This window comes from Alternaria metachromatica (genome assembly GCF_023757995.1).
Source record: "Alternaria metachromatica strain BMP 0045 chromosome Unknown scaffold_1, whole genome shotgun sequence".
Taxonomy (NCBI): Eukaryota; Fungi; Ascomycota; class Dothideomycetes; order Pleosporales; family Pleosporaceae; genus Alternaria; species Alternaria metachromatica.
The window spans coordinates 934509-950941 of record NW_026055492.1 but is presented as its reverse complement, the minus strand read 5'-3'; the positions used below and the strand labels follow the sequence as shown (position 1 = coordinate 950941).

Sequence of the window (16433 nt, the reverse complement as noted above, 5' to 3'; positions counted from 1 at the left end):
GTAGAACGATTCTTTGCACACGCGCGCTTGCTCTTGGGCGATTGAGTCACTTTCCAGGTCCATGCAGCGCATTTCACCCCACTTTGTCTGCCCCGCGCTCTTCCAGGACGCCCTCCGATATACCTTCGCATACCGTAAAGTCAGCCGAACATCTATCCGAACCTACATTCTTGCACCCCGCCGCCGCTTCTCTACGCAAACTTCGCCCTTGGGCTTCGACGACGACATGGGCAAAGAAGACAAGAACAAATCGTTCAACCTGAAGGTGCCAAAGGGCACACGCGACTGTACATTTTGCCCACATTGCGCCCAAACGACTCGCTAACTATGTCAGGGACTGGCGAGGATGCCGCACTTCGCGACAACCTGTTCCAAACGGTAACGGAAGTTTTCAAGCGCCACGGCGCTACGACACTCGACACGCCCGTCTTCGAACTCAAAGAGATCCTCAGCGGTAAATATGGAGAAGACTCAAAGTTGATATACGATCTGCAGGATCAAGGCGGCGAGCTCTGCTCACTGCGCTACGATCTCACCGTTCCACTTGCACGATGGCTCGCCATGAACCCTAGCGTCCAGAGTTTCAAGAGATACCAAATCGCTAAGGTGTACCGCCGCGACCAACCAGCCATGACCAAGGGTCGCATGCGAGAGTTTTACCAATGCGACTTCGATATCGCGGGTTCCTACGACGCCATGATTCCAGATGCCGAGGTACTCAAGATTGCGACCGACGTCTTCGATGCGCTCAAGTGGGATTCGTACACGATCAAGATAAATCACAGGAAGATTCTGGACGGCATGTTCAAGGCTGCTGGCGTCAAGGCAGAACTGATAAGGCCGATCAGCTCTGCTGTGGACAAACTAGACAAGGTGAGCTGAACATCTCCATGTCTCTGCCAATTACTAACATGCTGCAGCTACCATGGTCAGAGGTCAAGCAAGAAATGGAGACCAAGGGACTGCCAGCAGACATCGCGGATAAGATTGGTGAATGGGTGCAGCGCAAAGGCGGCGACGACATCATCGACTATCTCAAGACAAACGAGACCCTTTCTCAATCGGAAGATGTCAGCCAGGGTGTTCGGGAGATGGAACAGCTCTTCTCATACCTCGATGCTTTTGGTGCCCGCAAGAGGATCTCTTTCGATCTCTCACTCGCCAGAGGTCTAGACTACTACACTGGGCTCATCTACGAGGTAGTTACAGAAGGCTCAGCACCGCGCGTAAAAGGTCAGCAGCAAGAAATCGGCGTAGGAAGTGTCGCTGCCGGTGGTCGTTACGACGGGCTCGTGGGCATGTTCAGTGGCAAGCCTATTCCCTGCGTTGGCATATCTTTCGGCATCGATCGAATCATTAGCATCATGAAAGCCCGCGGCCAGTCGACACAGCGTGCCAAAGATGTCGATGCCTTCGTCGCAGCCTTTGGTGGTAAAGGCTTCACCGGCCTGTTGACAGAACGTATGCAAGTCGCTCAAGAGCTATGGGCTGCAGGCATCAAGGCTGAGTTCTCGTACAAACTGAAGCCGAAACTCCCTCAGCAATTCAAACAAGCTGAGGTGGCCGGTGTCCCGCTCCTCGTCATCCTTGGTGAGGATGAGCTCAAAGACGGCAAGGTCAAGATTAAGGTCCTGGGAATCAAAGACGACACCGACCCCGAGAAAGACGGTGTACTGGTGAACAGGACTGATATGATTGCCGAGATTCGGAAGCGACTACCAAGCGCAGCTTGATTGCAGTTGGCGGGCGGACTTCCAGACTGACAGTGCACTTATAGATACCCATAGACTACATTCTACAAGCTCCCCTACCCGGGGTTCACAGTGCCATTCGCAAGGACCAAATTTGGAGAGAGTCTAGAAGAACAAAAGCATGTGTACCTCGACCTAGGACGGACACGACGTTGATCCTTCCAGTCGGATGAATAGCGGTTTCCCTAGCATTACTTGAGTCGGACGTGTATATATACAAAAAGTCTACCGGAAATCACCGTGGTGCTTGAGGGGTTTCTTATCATTCAAGTCCGCATTGATTTTGCTGTCGCGTTGTTAGGCAGACCAGAACTGTGCGGCACCAATCTGTGTGAGCACATTGTAGAGAACTTGTTTGATTTGCGCAATAGGTCTTATGTACAGACGCATAACTGAAGGAAAAATCTCGCACTCTGCTGCCATGAGGTTTTGATTTGGAAATTGGGTAGTTGATGTCAGTTTGCGTGTCTAGTAGCCGTCCTTGCCCCACTTGTTGTATGTGTCATGGAGTTCCTACGCTCGTCAATACAGTCTGATTGCTGGTAATCAAGGGCGTCAGCTTACCTTGGGGAGGGTGACGTTGGGAATGACGACCACGTTAAGCGCAGAAGGCGCATCCTTCTTGACGCTGGTGTCACCTCCGGGGTGGTACTGGTATGGGCCTACACCACCATCCTGCTTCCAAGGCTCACTGCCTGCGGCCTTGGCGACAGCTCGTTCCGAAGAAGCACTGGTAGGAGAGCGGGCTTGCAATTGTCAGCACGTGAAGACGGGCGCACGAGGCAGAATCGATGTATCCGGGAACATACAGAAGTGCCATCCTGCCAGACCGAAAACACCGCTCATGATAGCGAACAGAACCTGTAGACGAATCAGCTATGCGCCCTGTATTGTCCAATTGACGTGTCGCATCCTACATAGAGCTCAGGGTCGCGCTTCGCTCCGGTCTTGAGGGCGTCCTTGCCGGCCTGTCTCTCGCCCTCAGCGGCGGCGCTGGCCCATCGTCGAAGAGCAGGCGTAGGACGGACACGCGGGGCGGCGCGGAAGGCGGAGCGGGCAATGATGGAGGACATGATGGGGGGGTGAGTGGCGTGGACGGGATGCGAGCTATGGGATGCGTGCAGCGCGGAGCAGTGGTTCGATGTTGAATCTCGCGGACGCCAAGCTTGGCGGCTGCGTCACAGCGACGGCCATGCCGGAAACAGTCAGGCGGACCTTGCAGTGCGCCGGGCAACGTCGAAGGGTCGAGCATCAACTTTATGCGCCCCTTTCAGCGCAATCACACGTCTTGTCCATCGTTCCATTAGCCTTTCGGCGCCGCAGCCCTTCCATTCACTCACTTCCAGTCGCTCCTTCCCCTGCCGGTCGCCATCCTCGCCCATCCGCGCTCCCCGTATTCGTCGCGACCACGCGCTGCACAAGCCGTGACTTCCCTCCAGCCACACCCTCAGCTCTTTGATGTCATGCTGCGTGCCGAGAGTGTAATCGCGCCCGCAACCACATCACCATGGCCATGACGCCGTCCGAACAGAAGCGCAGCTCGACTGGCAGTCGCGTGTTGGGCATGACGGGCCCAGCAGGCGAGCCCGGCCTGCCACCCTCGCGACCGTCGTCGATTGCGACTGCCAATTCGGGCAGCCAGAACAGATGGTCCCAGGCCAGCCCTGCACGACGAGGCGGCGGCATGAGCGTCGCCGGCAGTCTAGGACACAGCCGCCCAACCACGTCTGCCAGTAGAACCCATGTTCCGCTGGCAGCCCACGGCTTCTTTCGCCCCATGAGCTCGCAGCGTCTTCAACAACAACGCAACCAGCGCCCCAATTCCCTCCTCGGCCACGGCTCGCTCTATTCCGACGCTACACACGAAACGGGCAGCAATCCGTACCGCCAGAGTACAGGCTCTACGCAAACAATTCGGCACGGCGCCCCAACCCTGGGCCTCCATCACGAGCTGGACCCGCAGCCTCCGCCGTCGCGCGGCACCGACATCACCGATAGAGACATGCCCGACCGCACCACAGCCAACACCACGCCCACGGGCGCAGAAACAGTGCGCAGTCGAGGCGAGAGCATCACTCCCCTGCAGCGACCCAGGCCTCAGCACCTGGATCTCTCTAATGTTCATGGCCACGATTCCGGCAAGCTCCCAACGCCCAGCAAATCGCCCCGCTCTTTCGGTTCCAGCTTCATGTTGTCCAGTCGCGACGGACGCTCAGCCCAAATACGACCCCATCAAGGACATGAGAAACTCACCTCTGCCGAGTCGTCACCCAGAATAGCCCGCAAAGAAGCTACTAAGGAGGCAGTCAAGCGGGAGCTCGGCAGGAACTACCAGTACTTCTCTGGCAATACCGCGTTTTGCTGGGGCGGTAGATTACAAAATACCCGCGACCGTCCAGTCAACGTCGCCACGGCAATCCTCATCATCTTACCTGCTGGCCTTTTTTTCGGCTTCTCGTTCGTGGACTCCCCTCCACTGCTATTGTTCCTCACGCTAACTATTACTATAGGGCCCCTTGGCTATGGACCAACGTTTCTCCATCGATACCCATCCTCTTTGCATATTTGCTTCTCGTCTCCATCTCCTCTTTCCTTCATGCTTCAGCTTCAGATCCGGGCGTATGTCATGCACCTCCTTTGTCATGAGCACTACTAACGCCGTATAGATACTTCCGCGAAATCTACATCCATTCCCCCCTCCTAATCCTAATGACGATCCGCTCAGTCTCGGTCCGCCCACCACTGAGTGGACCATGGTGGTCTCCGCAACCGGTACGAATGCAGCTATGGAGGTGCCGACGAAATATTGCAAGAGTTGCAACATCTGGCGACCTCCACGTGCTCACCATTGCCGTGTATGTGACAATTGCATCGAGACGCAAGATCACCATTGCGTCTGGCTCAACAATTGCGTGGGACGCCGCAACTACCGTTACTTCTTTGTCTTCGTGTGCGCCACCACGTTGCTAGGTCTTTTCCTCCTGGGCGCTAGTCTGGCACACATACTAGTCTGGCGGGCGCAAACTGGAGCATCCTTTGGCGAGGCCATCGATCGATGGCGTGTACCCTTTGCCATGTGTATATACGGACTCCTCGGGTGGTCATATCCCTTCAGTCTTGGCATATACCATCTGTTCCTGGTTGGTAGGGGCGAAACGACACGTGAATATTTGAACTCACACAAGTTCCTCAAAAAGGATCGGCATAGGCCCTTCACGCAGGGCTCCGCGTTGAAAAACTGGGTTGCTGTATTACAGCGACCACGCCCACCGACCTATCTCCATTTCAAGAGAAAGTACGAGGAGGGCGACCAAAGATTTGGCTCGCGCAAAGACAAACGGACTGCGCCTCTAGTGCCAGAGCAACAGGGCGGCGGGGTGGAGATGCAGGATGTTAGTGGGTCTGGGGCATTCCAGGGCCCAGCCAGTAGGTCAGGACGTGACGCTGCAGACGCGACTGTGGCATGAGACGCTGTTTCTGATCAGCGTGATCATGTGGTTAGCCCATCTTAAGTAATAGCTTCTTCACAATACACGAGTGCAGGCACGGCACCATATGATCGTTTGCATGCACTGATGAGTGACTTCCTTGATTATGTGTACATTCCATGATAACATTGCAGCGGGCCCGGTTTCGAAGACCCGGCCCGTACGTGCCGGTAATAAGACGGAATGCGAGGAGTGGTGGTGCTGGTAACATTGGATATACAGGGCACGACGGCCTAATCGGCTGACTGACTAGCTGCATGTGTTTACCTCCCCAAATCGTCCATCCGTCCATCTATCTCCCAACTCTGGCTCGATGCGCCTCCCAATGCATGCCCACACACTCTCCTAAACCGGACCGACAGTTGTACACGTTTCTTCGCGTGCTCTTTGCCTATCGCGCGCAGACTTTGGCAGTGTTGCTTCGTGAGCGCCGTTGACCCGCCCAAAGCGTCCACCTCCTTCGCGCGTCAGTGCCTCACCCCTCAAGACCACGACCACGACGCGTGCTCCTGCCTTGCCCGTCCGCTGTCATGGCCGAGCGCGATCTATCCCCAACTTCAACATCCTCTACGCTCTCGAACATCACGGTGCGAACTGACAAGCAGGGCGATGCTCGCGCCACGTCCAGCGCGTCGCCTTCCATCTCGACGCCACCTACCAGCCTCGGCGACGAAGCCAGCGTCATGTCCGAGATGACGAAGACCGAACAAGCTGTCGAAGTGTACGAGGAGGCTCCGGGCCTCCAAATGCTCGGCGAGACCTCAGCGTCCGCGCAAACCACCACGCCCGACGCCGTCAACAACGAGGCCCGCCGCCCTGCTAGGAGCTCGCGCAAGTCCGTCACCACGTACAACGTGCAGATTCTCGCCGGAACTGCGATTCATACGCCGACCAAATACCTTGAGAAGCACCACAAGAATGTCGTGCACGGCTCTCTCGAGGAGCTCGCGAGGAAGGAGAAAGCCACACCTATGCGAAAGAAGATGCTGAAGCGGAAGTCTGACATGACTGATGCCAGCGATCAGGTCGAGGATCAGCTGGCTGCCGAAGCCGCCCAGGCAGCACGACGTCGCACCTCCTCTCGCGTGACGGACCTTCGCAAGGAGGTCCTCCGCAAAAGCGGTGTCGGCGACACCGTCGCAAGCATGTACTCAGGGGGAAAGGCTTTCGTTAAAAGCACTTTACGGCGCAGTACTTCAGAGCCATCCTTCAAATCCGGCCAATCAGCTTCCCCCGCGGCTTCTCTCAAGCGGTCTCGCGATGCCCTTGAGGATGGAGACGCAGATAGCCAAGACCAGGAAGGAAAGATCTTCTCGCAGCCCAAGTCGAAAGTCTGGCTTAAGCAAGGTTTGTATGTTGGCCAGGATCGCGACTTTGATCCTCGTCTCTCAGAAAGCCAGAACCGCGCGAAGAAGAGGGCCAAGAAACCATGGCAGGCCACAATCTTGCCCCTCCCGATTTTTGCCTGCGAACGTCTATTGAACGAGGACCCAAAACATGTATTCCGCGATTTCAAGTTGCCATTCGATACTTACAGCCCTCTACCCAGAAAGGTTAAGGTCGACGGCTGGGTCAAACTCAACAAAAGTAACCTCACTATGATCCCACTCAGTCAACAATGCTAACGACTTGCAGACAGGTTCATTGGCGACGCATCTGCGCTGTGGAAACGCGACAAGCAAGACTCCTCCCAATGCTATTGCGATGAAGAAGATGGCTGTGGAGAGTCCTGTCACAATCGGATCATGGCGTATGAATGTGACAATACCAACTGTCCCCTGCCTCCGGAACTATGTAACAATCGGCCATTCGCAGAGCTCAAGAAGCGTGCAAAAGGCAACCGTTATGACTATGGTGTGGAAGTTCTCGATACAAAAGACCGAGGGTTCGGTGTTCGTGCTATGCGAACGTTCGAGCCACACCAGATCATCGTAGAATATGCTGGAGAGATCATTACCCAGTCTGAATGCGAGCGACGCATGAAACAGGTCTACAAGAAAGACAAGGTACGTTGTCAAGGTCTTGCATACAGATTTCTGCTAATCCTCTGCAGTGCTATTATCTCATGAGCTTCGACAACAAAATGATCATTGATGCGACTCGTGGGACTATTGCTCGATTCGTTAATCACTCGTGTGAACCCAACTGCGAGATGATCAAGTGGACTGTGGGTGGAGAGCCTCGGATGGCGCTGTTCGCCGGTCCCCGCGGCATCATGACTGGCGATGAGCTGACTTACGATTACAATTTTGAGTAAGTCATGTCCCATAACATATATGTTGAACCGTTCTGACTTCGTTAGTCCGTTTTCCCAAAAGAACATTCAGGAATGCCGCTGTGGCACTGAATCATGCCGTGGGGTCCTCGGTCCCAAGCCAAAGAAACCCATTGAAGAGAAGTCAATAGCTTCAGTGCTCATCACAGGCACGAAACGCAAGCTGCAGGATTTGCTCGGTGCTCGAAGGCCTGGTTCTGAAAGCACCCAAAGCTCCCCCAAGAAGCGCAGGATGCTTGCAGGCAACTCAGCTAGCGCCAAGGCGAAAAATGCTGTCGCTCGATTGGAGTCTGCTCGTGAGCGAGTCGAGAGGGAAGCAGATGCGCTGTCGCGCCAGAATGCATCCCGCGAAAACCGCGCTCTAAAGCGATCAAGTTCCGGAACTCTTGATAAACGTACGAGAGCAGCTAATCTCCGGACGGCAAAGCCATTTACCGTCAAATCTACCCGACACACAACCGTCAGCTTTCAAAGGAAGGTTACTAGGCCTGGTGCACTGAAGAAGGTCAAGAAGCCTACTCGACCACTGTCAAGCAGAAAGGCACTTCGCTCCCAACGACCGAGCACGCCAAATCGAGAAACGAGCACTGAGGTACTGGATTCAGAGGATAATGCTTCACCAAACATAACCCCTGCATCTTTACGCAGCGCTTCTAAGAAATCGCCTTACACCAGCCCTGTCTCACGAGAGCCTCTTGCAAAGGGCGCTACGACTGCAGTGAAAGACCGTGTTTCACACAAACCTTCAGTACGGAGCCTACGAGGAAGGTGATGAACGTGTCATTAAACTCCGTTGTATCGTAGCTTTGTTTCAACCCACATCATGCGGCAGATTTTCGCGAAGGGCTATCTGACTTGAACAGGCTTGCTGGGCTGTTTCCCAGTGACTTCAGATGTGTATGTACAGGTAGTCCTCTCCGGTTTTTAACGTGAACAATAGAATGATGGTTCCATGCGAATAGTAACTATTGCGGCGTGATGTGTCAATGCTTTGTTCACGTTTTCGCCGCTACCCAGTGGTCGTGTTGCAAAGCTCCTCCTGTTGGTAATATTCAAATCAGTGGAGAGGTGTCCATATCTGTGATACACAAACGCCTCTCCATCGCCATTTCGGTGAGACTATATCATACCGTGCTAAACCGAGCACGGCGGTACAAACTTTGCTGACACATTGAGTCACTCATTAGTCACCAGCGCTCACAGAAGATGTACAAGGCGAGCGAGTATGTACACATCGTCAAGCTCTCTCTGAACGATCACTGCCCTCAATCCAAAGTTCAAAGTAAGAAACCATCCTACAAAAACTCAACCTGGCGTACGTGTTATGTTGCCATGAATGAGCGAACACAGGCATACCGTCACAAATGTTCTCTCGGTCAAGGAGATAATGGGTATCTAAAGTCTTCAAAGAGAAGCAGCGTGATGAGGTGGATAATAAACGTGATTTAGAGACTCAATGAGCTATGCAAAGGTACCGGTGTACGAGCACTCAAGGTCATATGTCTCCGGTGCTTCCGGACGGCAAGCGAAATCCTTACATATGCATGGCTTCCGAATCGAGAAGACTGGCGGTAACATTGTCGATCGAGCGAATGGTAGAGTGACGGTTTGCTCCGAGTTGTATACGCTGCCATTCCGTAGACGTCAGCGTGCCTGCGCGCAGAGGAGTCGGCTATGATAATCGGACAAGCTGCCACTGAGTTCCGAACCAACTATTTGGTACTTGGTGTCCAAATTATAGAATATATGCGAAGCTCAGGGCTCATGTGTAGTATCAAGATGGTAATGAGATTGTTGTGACGCAACGGTGGGTAACGCGACGATGACTAATAATTTCCCGACGGGCATGCTGCTGCAGGGTTACCTTCCAAGACATCACATTATCACGAGCAATCCGCAGTCCACCAATGACGATGTACGCGATGAGGCTACTTGCTCGCTGCAGCTACGGCCTGCCTTTACGCCGCGCATTCCAGACGGCCGCTGCTCCCTCGGTCCGTGCCCCGGAGTTTGCTTTCGCTTTTGAGTAAGGCCTGGACACCATCAGCTTCTCAACACAGCAGCTGACGGCTGTCAGTATCGATGGAGTGCTCTTAAGAAGTTCAGATCCGCTGCCGCGAGCTCAAAAGGCCCTCTCTTACCTGCAATCACAGGGCATTCCCTTCATACTTCTTACCAATGGCGGCGGCAAACATGAATCCGACCGCGTGGCCGAGTTGAGCAGTAAACTGGACGTGTCTATCGATACATCCATGTTCGTTCAAAGCCATACCCCCTTCGCCGACATGGACGACCTCAAGGACAAGACGGTCATGGTGGTGGGTGGTGTGGAGGATAAATGCAGGAAGGTCGCTGAGGCATACGGGTATGACGGAACGACATTACATGGGGCTGCAACATTCTAACAGGTTGCATAGTTTCAAGAATGTAGTTATACCTGGCGACATCATGGTTGCTCACCCGGATGTATGGCCATTCTCGCAGCAACTACTGTCCTACTACAAGACCTTTACTCGACCGCTACCCGTCCCTATCGACGTTGATTCGCCATCTAGATCGCTCCGTATCGATGCAGTCTTTGTATACAACGATCCTCGAGACTGGGGGTTGGACGCGCAGATCATCAAGGATGTCTTGTTATCAGAGCATGGCATCGTTGGAACTTTGTCACAGAAGAACGGCAATCCAGCTCTGGAGAACCGTGGCTACCAACAAGATGGACAGCCCCCACTATACTTCTCAAACCCAGACCTGCTATGGGCGGCAAAATATCACCTACCACGTCTCGGTCAGGGCGGCTTTCGCGAAGCTTTCGAGGGTATCTGGGCTGCGATAACTGGCGGACAGACACAAGGTGTTAAGCTGCAGAAAGTCGTAATGGGCAAACCACACCGACCTACGTACGAGTTCGCTGAGAAGCGTCTGATAGCGCATCGGCATCATTTGATGCAAAACTATGGTAGTCCGCTGGGCCATCTGAAGCGCGTGTACATGGTCGGTGACAATCCCGCCAGTGACATTGCTGGCGGTAACAACTACCAGAGTCCGCATGGTACAGATTGGGCTAGTGTGTTAGTGGAAACAGGTGTCTACAAGAAGGGTACAACACCGTCGCCTGAGCCGCGCAAGATCGTGAGCGATGTTTGGGACGCTGTAGCGTGGGCTGTCGCGCAGGAAAAGTGGGCATCTTCAGCAGATGCTCCGTGATATTGAATTATGTACATGTATTGTCATTGCAGATATGATGATGCTCTTGGAGTGTCTCATAACAAGACTTCATTCCAACCTTCTGGGATACATCATCAGAACCGTGCGCATGAGTCGTCTGTTAATAGACTTTCACACCCAACCTACTGCTGCTCCAACCACTGCACAAACATCAAACCGCCGGACCCAAGGACCTCAGCCGTAGCCACCGGTTTGCTGTCTTCGATCCTTCCCGTTTCTAGATTTCGGCTATAGACAGCAACGTTCTTGCTAAATTGGTTCGCAATCGCAATCATGGATCCGTCCTTATTCATGTTGAAGTGGCGAGGGTAGTATCCGCCTGATTTGGCGAGTTGGACAAACGACAACCTTCCGTCCGCTGTCGGCTTGAATGTTGCAAGTGAGTCACTTGGAACCTGGGTGCTGTTCTTTGGGTCGGGATTGTCTACTTTGAACACCGTGCCGTTACGATTCGCCGCAACGAGGAACTTGTTGTCGGGTGACAATATCATCTCCGAGGCATATGACACTGGCGGGAGCGTAGTGTTGCCATATGTGCTGACCTCGTCGACCTCGGTGAATTCCAGGCCGCCGCACTCAGGGTAGTCTACTTTGTAGCTGATGATCTTGTTGCTTTTCTCGTGGACGACAAAGAGGTATGTGGTCTTAGAATCGGGGCTTGTCCAGAAAACTGCATGCCGAGGACCGTATTCCGGCTTTGATTTGAGTGGCTCGTGTTCGGTGAGCTGGTGGCTTGCGGGATCGATACAATATACGTGGACTAGATTGGCACCGAGACTAGGGAAGATCATGAATTGGCCTGTGGGGTCGAGGACAGCCTGGTGGATCTGTTCAGGCTTCTCGAAGGTGAAGTTCTGTAGGGATGAGAACTTGTTGCTTCCGTCGATGGTGAAGAGTGAGATTGCTGCCTGGGGGCCATACTATTTGGATTGTTAGTACATGTTCATCAAGGATTAGAAAGAGAGGGTTGTACGTACATGGGCAAGGGCAAGCGCCGTTCCGTTGTTGTAGGATATCGAAGACACCGCTCCTCCCAAAACCGGGCTGCTCGAAATCTTGCTGAGGCTGCCATCAGCACCAACGCTCAACATTGTAAGGTTGGCACCAATTTCTACTTCGTCTAGACACACTATCCTTTCACGACCAAGGGAAGCATCGAGCCATGTGGGTAACTTCCCACACTCATAGCTCTCATGAGTAACCTTCATCGTTTGGCTAGTGTTTTCGTTTGTGCTAGGTGGTAGTTCGAGAGTCTGGATAGCGCCAGGAGAAGTGTCATTTCCATATGATGCGACGAGGAGCCGACCCGCGGCTACTTGTCCTATAGTCGCTAACGCGATGAGTAAAGTGTTCATTGCTGCTGATAATGAAGGTATGGAGTTGTGTAGTAATACAGAGGGACCAAGACTTGTGTGGTTGTAAGAAGAAGGGAGGGCGTTGTATCGTAGGGATTATATTTTGTATCAAAGATCTATGAAACTGTGAAATGCAAAGAGAGACAGAGTAAGGAATGTGAAATGGGTCCTTGTGAATAGATGCGGGGAATCACAACCTTTGTTCTCATCGCGTGTGTATATACTATATAGTGATGCGTGTCGCATGTTTCACATTAACCGCCATGGGTCCTGTCAATAGGGATTTAGGTTTTAGTAGGACCGACAGATCCTAGGCACCGAGTTCAGCTCTAAGGGGCGGGTGTTTCCGTAAACGCGTGTGTGAGGGTCTTGATTGGTGAGTGCGGGGTTGAGCGTGAGCTGTGTCTCGGTGTTACTCGGTGATAGCCCAAAACACCAGTCGCGCTAGTGCGTCATGTCGCCATCTCTGCGCGCACGCGCTTGTGTGATGACCTCTTCACGAGTCCAAATGCATGTACGCATGCTCACATGCAGCCACACTAATCATGTCTACTTCCTCTTCCAGTTATGCCAACTATCTCCCGAACGAACTGCTGCTTGAGATCTTGGCGTACTTTGCATCGTGGGGCGAGATCGAGAGGCAAACCGCGCTTGCACGCTTTTCCGCTGTCAATAGGTAATGTGTCGCATTGAGGATCCTGGTCACATGAGCTTACATCAGTAGACAGTGGTATGATGTATGTGAATGCCATGCTACGGGCCATCAAACGTATTGTGACTAATTTGGCTGTTCGATGCATAGATAGCAGTTCAACCACTATACGAATCACCATATCTATCAGGAAGTGCGTACGATCTCTTTGTACGAACGATATGTCCTTCTGTGCTAGCCCGCATCAAGGTAAGGATATTCCGAGTAGTTGGTGATACATGCTAACCTATCACAAGCCCACAGCATTGTCAAGTCTAGTAAAGTCGCTGGACTTATCCCACATCGTACATCAAGGCGCCAAATCGACAACAGCTAGATTGCTAGGCCGAACGAGATTATCTCTTGAAGTCTTCGTAGCACCTCAAGCTAGCTTTGCAATCAACTGCTGGGCTAGCCTGAGCAAATGCACCCGGCTACGCGTTCTCGACCTGAGCCTGTTGGTAAACCCCAGACACACGATCTTTGTTCGAATCGTAAACTGACATGCTCTTCTAAAACCAGGGTATCCGAATGCATCAGTTTCCAAAGCTTAAACCAAACGATACGGCAACTTGGGGATCTACGCGAGCTTTACTTGCCTCGCTGTTCATCTAGATATGAACCCTCCGCCACACCCGGTGGTCCCAGTATTCGCTGGCCACCTAACCTGGAACACCTCGCTCTATCTGGATCGGTCTCTGGTCAATTCCTATGGGATATGCTACGACAACCGGCCAACTTCCCTCCGACTTTCTCTTCGCTGAGTATTCACCATAGTCCAGGTCTAGATCAGTACGTCAAGACTCTATTGCAACGAGTTCACCGTACGACTGCCACTGGAGGATTGGATGCTAACATAAAGACCGCAGGCAAGGTATCAGACCCCTACTTGACAGCTTATCTGCATCGCTTACGGTCGTCGAACTCCGCGATCTACCAGCCGTCAAACAAGGCCGATTGAACAGTGTACTAGACTGGCTACCAAACCTCGTCTCTCTAACCATAGCACTAGACTACATCGACAGTCGATTCGGAAACATGCCACCAGATTTCTCACCAGCCCGATGGCAAGAAGCCAAGCCACTATACAGACTGACTCTCCTCGCTTGTGGACGGACGGGTGATCCCTCACGTAGTTTCACGATGACTGATCTCTTCACCTTAATAGACGAACGGTATCTAGGCCGTTTGCGCTATCTAAACATAGGACATAGCACGGAGTGGCAAATTGAGGATGAAGTGCTGGGCGCACTCGAGTCCAGTGTATATGAGCAGGACAAGGAGAGTTGGTTGGGCCGCAGATGGCACTACGAAGACGTGGATTTCACGGATACGAGGGGTTTGGAATACGAGCAATGGATCACAGACACAAGACTTGGGAGGAAAATGAGGCCTTGGTTCCGACTCTTGAAGAATCGTTAGTTGGACTGCTTGGCGCTTTGCATATTCAGGGCTCAGGTGCTCTTCATTGTGATCAACTCGAGGGTCTAAGCCCTCCGATAATCCTATCCAAGCTACCGAAATTGGTCTAGTAGAAACACAGGCTGTCTATGTCGTTCATATCGCATGTAATGAAAATTTTGCGGTCCAGCGCCTGGCGCATCAGTATAGTGATCGAGCGCATCTAGGCGCTGCCGTTGACCTTGCGTCCCTGGATAAGACCACGAATCCCGCCCTTGCCACCTACTTCGCGAATGATGGCATTTATGCTCAGGTCGGCACCGATGTTGATCTGGACCTCGACCTTTCCTCCCTTCTTGACACCACGGACTGCAGCTTCGCTCAGCACTTGTCCAACCTTCCATGTCTTCTCCCGTAGCTCCTCTTCCTCTTCCTCGCTGTCGTCGTCGCTGTCATCCGAATCATCCTCGTCTTTTTCAGCCTTGGGCTTGGGCTCTGGCTTTGTGACCTTGATGTGTCGTGAGCCTTCCGCAAGCTTGATGAGCACGTCACCTCCCTCTCGTGGCGTTGCAATAGTCGCAGTGCGTCGGACAGGTAGTTGTGTCTCCGCGTCGACGATGGCATGGAAAACGCCAGAGGACTCATCGCCCGAGATGCACAGCACACCAACAGCGGTGGAAAGGTGGGGTGTAACAGTAACCATAGGGTGGGTGCTTTGTTCAATGTCCTCAAGCTCAAACTCCTGGATAAGGCTGGCTTGGATAGCAGCACCACGGGCTGACAATTCCGAGGGGTTGATGGCTGATGGGGACGTGGAAGGTGCGAGGACGGTGGTGGATTCCGGGAAGGCTGAGCGTACCGCAGAAGCGACCTTGGGAGTGTGAGAGTTACCGCCAGCCAAGATAATCTCGGAGATGTCGAGAGGATCCAAGTTGGCCTTCTCCACAGCTTGAGTGACAAGACGAGTAAAGGCAGAGAACAACTTGCTTCCCAGGAGATCGTAGCGGGTGCGGTTGATGGTCGCGGTGAAGTCGGTGCCGCCTACTAAGCTCTCGACGGAGAAGTTGGCGGTGGTACCAATGGAAAGCGCCTTCTTGACAGCTTCGCACTCAAGCTTCAACTTGGCCAACGATCGGTCGTTTTCCCGAGGGTCACCGGCCGACTTGTGCTTCTTGAGGAACTCCTTGGCGAAATGTTCCATGAGCACTTGGTCGAGCTTGGAGCCACTGACATCGTAGTCGTGTAGAGTGGCCAGGATGGTGTAGATGCCGCCACGGGACGCAACCACAGCCACGTCCGAACGGGTGCCTCCCAGATCGGCGACGACGATGATCTTGTCAGCCAACTGCGCACCAGGACGGGCATCGTATGCTAGGACAGCAGCTGTGGGCTCGTGGATGAACTGTAGGACCTCGATGCCAGCGTTTGTCGACGCCTTCTTGAGGGCCTCCTTCTGGGCATCACTGAAGTTTGTGGGTACGGTGATGACGGCGGCGTTGACCTCCTTTCCAAGGTAGTCAGAGGCAGAACTCCGTAGTCTCTTCAGGTGACGTGTTGTGGCATCGATAACGGATACGGTGTTCTCCTGCTCGTCGGCGGTATCGCGGATGTTGAACGCAACGCCGTCTTCGTGCTGTACGGGATGGGCCGACTGGTGGCATGGGGAGGGGTCTATCGATTTGTAGCTGCAGGGTGTCAGTCGACGTGGTTGGACAGGTAGGATAGGATTGCCTACTCTTGGCCGAGGAAGTCGCGGAAGTAGGCGACTGTGTTCTTCGCATTGCGGACGAATTGGGTCTTGGCCTGGCCTCCGTGTAGTTCTTCTCCTTCGACGTAGGACAGGGCGGTGGGGATTTGGCGGTCTTTTCAAGTGTTAGCAGTCGAGGGAATCCAGGGCGTGCAGCAGGCGGCGTACCTCCGTCTTCGTTGGCGATGACCTCTGCTTTGCCTTCCTGTTATGTGTCAGAAACATCCAGAGACATCAGCGACAGACATGAACACTTACACCTGAGGTGAAAGCAATGGAGCTGTACGAGTTGCCAAAGGATATGCCTATCGCGACTCGCTGCGCGGGGTCCGCTTGCGCACTCATCTTGCGCGGGGAGACGTTTTCGGGTTACGGAAAGAGGATTCGAGTCAAACGAAAGCCGTTCAGTATCGACAAGAAAGCGGCAGGAGTAGGTGAATAGAAGATAGCCGGCTGTGGTAGCGTTTGTAGCGCGTGTGTTTCTTCGCGGCTAAGAA

The 16433-nt window shown here is 53.3% G+C and overlaps 8 protein-coding genes across 8 annotated transcripts; 5 read left to right on the top strand and 3 right to left on the bottom strand.

Moving 5' to 3' along the window:
• Positions 1 to 61: 61 nt before the first annotated feature.
• J4E83_000305 (uncharacterized protein) lies at positions 62 to 1733 on the top strand (the record flags this gene model as incomplete). The annotated part of the gene is made up of 3 exons (XM_049327268.1): positions 62 to 287; positions 335 to 873; positions 921 to 1733. The coding sequence occupies 3 exons, from the start codon at positions 62 to 64 to the stop codon at positions 1731 to 1733; spliced, it is 1578 nt and encodes a 525-aa protein (XP_049193413.1).
• Positions 1734 to 2219: 486 nt separating this feature from the next.
• On the bottom strand, positions 2220 to 2824 carry J4E83_000304 (uncharacterized protein; the record flags this gene model as incomplete). Its single annotated transcript, XM_049327267.1, has 4 exons — positions 2220 to 2264; positions 2316 to 2497; positions 2561 to 2612; positions 2669 to 2824. 4 exons carry the CDS (start codon positions 2822 to 2824, stop codon positions 2220 to 2222), a joined length of 435 nt encoding a protein of 144 aa, XP_049193412.1.
• A 434-nt stretch (positions 2825 to 3258) lies between these two features.
• On the top strand, positions 3259 to 5218 carry J4E83_000303 (uncharacterized protein; the record flags this gene model as incomplete). Its single annotated transcript, XM_049327266.1, has 3 exons — positions 3259 to 4208; positions 4262 to 4370; positions 4418 to 5218. The coding sequence occupies 3 exons, from the start codon at positions 3259 to 3261 to the stop codon at positions 5216 to 5218; spliced, it is 1860 nt and encodes a 619-aa protein (XP_049193411.1).
• Positions 5219 to 5769: 551 nt separating this feature from the next.
• Positions 5770 to 8286, top strand: J4E83_000302 (uncharacterized protein; the record flags this gene model as incomplete). Its single annotated transcript, XM_049327265.1, has 4 exons — positions 5770 to 6826; positions 6875 to 7245; positions 7293 to 7492; positions 7542 to 8286. The coding sequence occupies 4 exons, from the start codon at positions 5770 to 5772 to the stop codon at positions 8284 to 8286; spliced, it is 2373 nt and encodes a 790-aa protein (XP_049193410.1).
• A 1135-nt stretch (positions 8287 to 9421) lies between these two features.
• Positions 9422 to 10721, top strand: J4E83_000301 (uncharacterized protein; the record flags this gene model as incomplete). The annotated part of the gene is made up of 3 exons (XM_049327264.1): positions 9422 to 9540; positions 9592 to 9879; positions 9932 to 10721. The coding sequence occupies 3 exons, from the start codon at positions 9422 to 9424 to the stop codon at positions 10719 to 10721; spliced, it is 1197 nt and encodes a 398-aa protein (XP_049193409.1).
• Positions 10722 to 10864: 143 nt separating this feature from the next.
• On the bottom strand, positions 10865 to 11833 carry J4E83_000300 (uncharacterized protein; the record flags this gene model as incomplete). Its single annotated transcript, XM_049327263.1, has 2 exons — positions 10865 to 11662; positions 11720 to 11833. The coding sequence occupies 2 exons, from the start codon at positions 11831 to 11833 to the stop codon at positions 10865 to 10867; spliced, it is 912 nt and encodes a 303-aa protein (XP_049193408.1).
• An 809-nt stretch (positions 11834 to 12642) lies between these two features.
• Positions 12643 to 14210, top strand: J4E83_000299 (uncharacterized protein; the record flags this gene model as incomplete). The annotated part of the gene is made up of 6 exons (XM_049327262.1): positions 12643 to 12773; positions 12822 to 12834; positions 12900 to 12998; positions 13046 to 13245; positions 13311 to 13580; positions 13658 to 14210. 6 exons carry the CDS (start codon positions 12643 to 12645, stop codon positions 14208 to 14210), a joined length of 1266 nt encoding a protein of 421 aa, XP_049193407.1.
• A 202-nt stretch (positions 14211 to 14412) lies between these two features.
• Positions 14413 to 16281, bottom strand: J4E83_000298 (uncharacterized protein; the record flags this gene model as incomplete). Its single annotated transcript, XM_049327261.1, has 4 exons — positions 14413 to 15874; positions 15925 to 16051; positions 16105 to 16141; positions 16195 to 16281. The coding sequence occupies 4 exons, from the start codon at positions 16279 to 16281 to the stop codon at positions 14413 to 14415; spliced, it is 1713 nt and encodes a 570-aa protein (XP_049193406.1).
• Between the last annotated feature and the right edge of the window lie 152 nt (positions 16282 to 16433).